This window comes from Tremella mesenterica (genome assembly GCF_000271645.1).
Source record: "Tremella mesenterica DSM 1558 unplaced genomic scaffold TREMEscaffold_11, whole genome shotgun sequence".
Classification (NCBI taxonomy): Eukaryota; Fungi; Basidiomycota; class Tremellomycetes; order Tremellales; family Tremellaceae; genus Tremella; species Tremella mesenterica.
In genome coordinates, this window is record NW_006711235.1 from 915,065 (window position 1) to 916,540 (window position 1,476).

Genomic DNA, 1,476 nt, shown 5'->3' on the forward strand with positions numbered 1-1,476 from the left:
GTACGGAGGAGAGTTTCGTTCCATTCGAGCAGCAAACTATGAGTAGCAGATCCGATATGAGAACTCTTTTGCGATAAGTTCCGGGTTAAAAGACGAATTTGATTGAGGAAACGACGAATGATGACCCCTTGTACGTCCATCATGTCTGCCGCACGAAGAGCCACCACGGTCATAGCTGCTAACCGTTTCTCTGTTTTCAAATTGTCCAAGGTGGGAACCTCGACTAGCTTTCTGAGGTCCGCGATAATTTCCTCTTGTGAAGGAGGAGGAACTTCCTCGGACGACGAAGACGATGACAAAGATGGCGCGGGTGACGGACGAGGAGGCAAAGGAGGGGAAGGAACAATGAAGGCCCCAGGAAAGACCGGCGACGGGGAACGAAGGTCGACGACGGGAGGAGCGCGAGGAGGACGAGGACCACGAGGAGGTGGGGACGGAGATAACTCCCATAGGGGAGCACCAGGACGAGCGGCGCGGAAAGAGACCGAAGGAGGGAGAGGGGGAGGAAGACCGGGAAGTTCGTCCGACGGCGAAGGAGATGCTGTCGCGAACACCGAACGACCAGCTGGCGGGGGCAACGGACGAGCGACGGGCGACGGGCGGGAAGTTGTCGAGGGCTTCCTCTGCTTAGCAGGGGAAGGGGGGAGGAAGGAGCAGACACCTGATGTACACGATGCACATCGTGTACCACGGTTGGTCCCACAAGGACGAACGCAGGGGAAGTTGGGATGCCGAGATTGCTCGTCACTGGAAGTTAGGGTCTGTACATTCTGAGAAATTTGATTTGCTCACCGGCAGCGATCACATTCCTCGCCTTTGGGAGCCAGCTCCCATCTTCCAGGTTGGGCCGCGAGGAGGGCCAGGAGACTCGCCGAAGTTCTTACCGTTCCAGAGCGAGGAGCAGGCGAGGAAGAAGGGGCTTCAACCCGTACCCGTATACGCGCCGGGGTGGGCGAGGACAAAGCGGACGAAGAGGAAGAGGACACCGATATTGGTGAAGAAGTTCGTCGATGTCTCTTCTTGGGAGACCGAAGGATGGAGGGTTTTCTTGATGAACTCGCCTCTTTCGAGGGAGTTTGTCTCTTGGCCGGGGTCGACGATGGACCGGCGACGGGAGCGGGAGGAGCGGGAGGTGCGGAGGACGAGGACGGTGTCGACAGCGAAGGGAGAGCAGCCGACAGGGAAGAGAGACGAAGACCAGCCGAGCTGGCGAGGCGGCGGACGAAGGACGAAGGAGGAGCAGGAGGAGGAGACTGAACCCGGTACACTAACATCAGCCATGACACGAAACTTCTCGACGAAATTCTCAGGCAATTCGAACTTACTGCTTCGAGTCCTTCGGGCAACGCTCGCAGGAGGAGATTTGACAAGTTTTCGGGGGGTAGACGGGGCCATGGTGTGTACGAAGAGATAAATTTAGTGAGCGGGTTGGTTGAGACGTAAGAAGAGAGTTAGAATTGAAGAAGTTGGGGGGGA

At 57.2% G+C, this 1,476-nt stretch overlaps 1 protein-coding gene across 1 annotated transcript; it reads left to right on the forward strand.

The window, feature by feature from the left end:
* Nucleotides 1-345: 345 nt before the first annotated feature.
* On the forward strand, nt 346-1,257 carry TREMEDRAFT_64661 (uncharacterized protein; the record flags this gene model as incomplete). The annotated part of the gene is made up of 2 exons (XM_007006815.1): nt 346-759; nt 799-1,257. The coding sequence occupies 2 exons, from the start codon at nt 346-348 to the stop codon at nt 1,255-1,257; spliced, it is 873 nt and encodes a 290-aa protein (XP_007006877.1).
* Nucleotides 1,258-1,476: the final 219 nt, after the last annotated feature.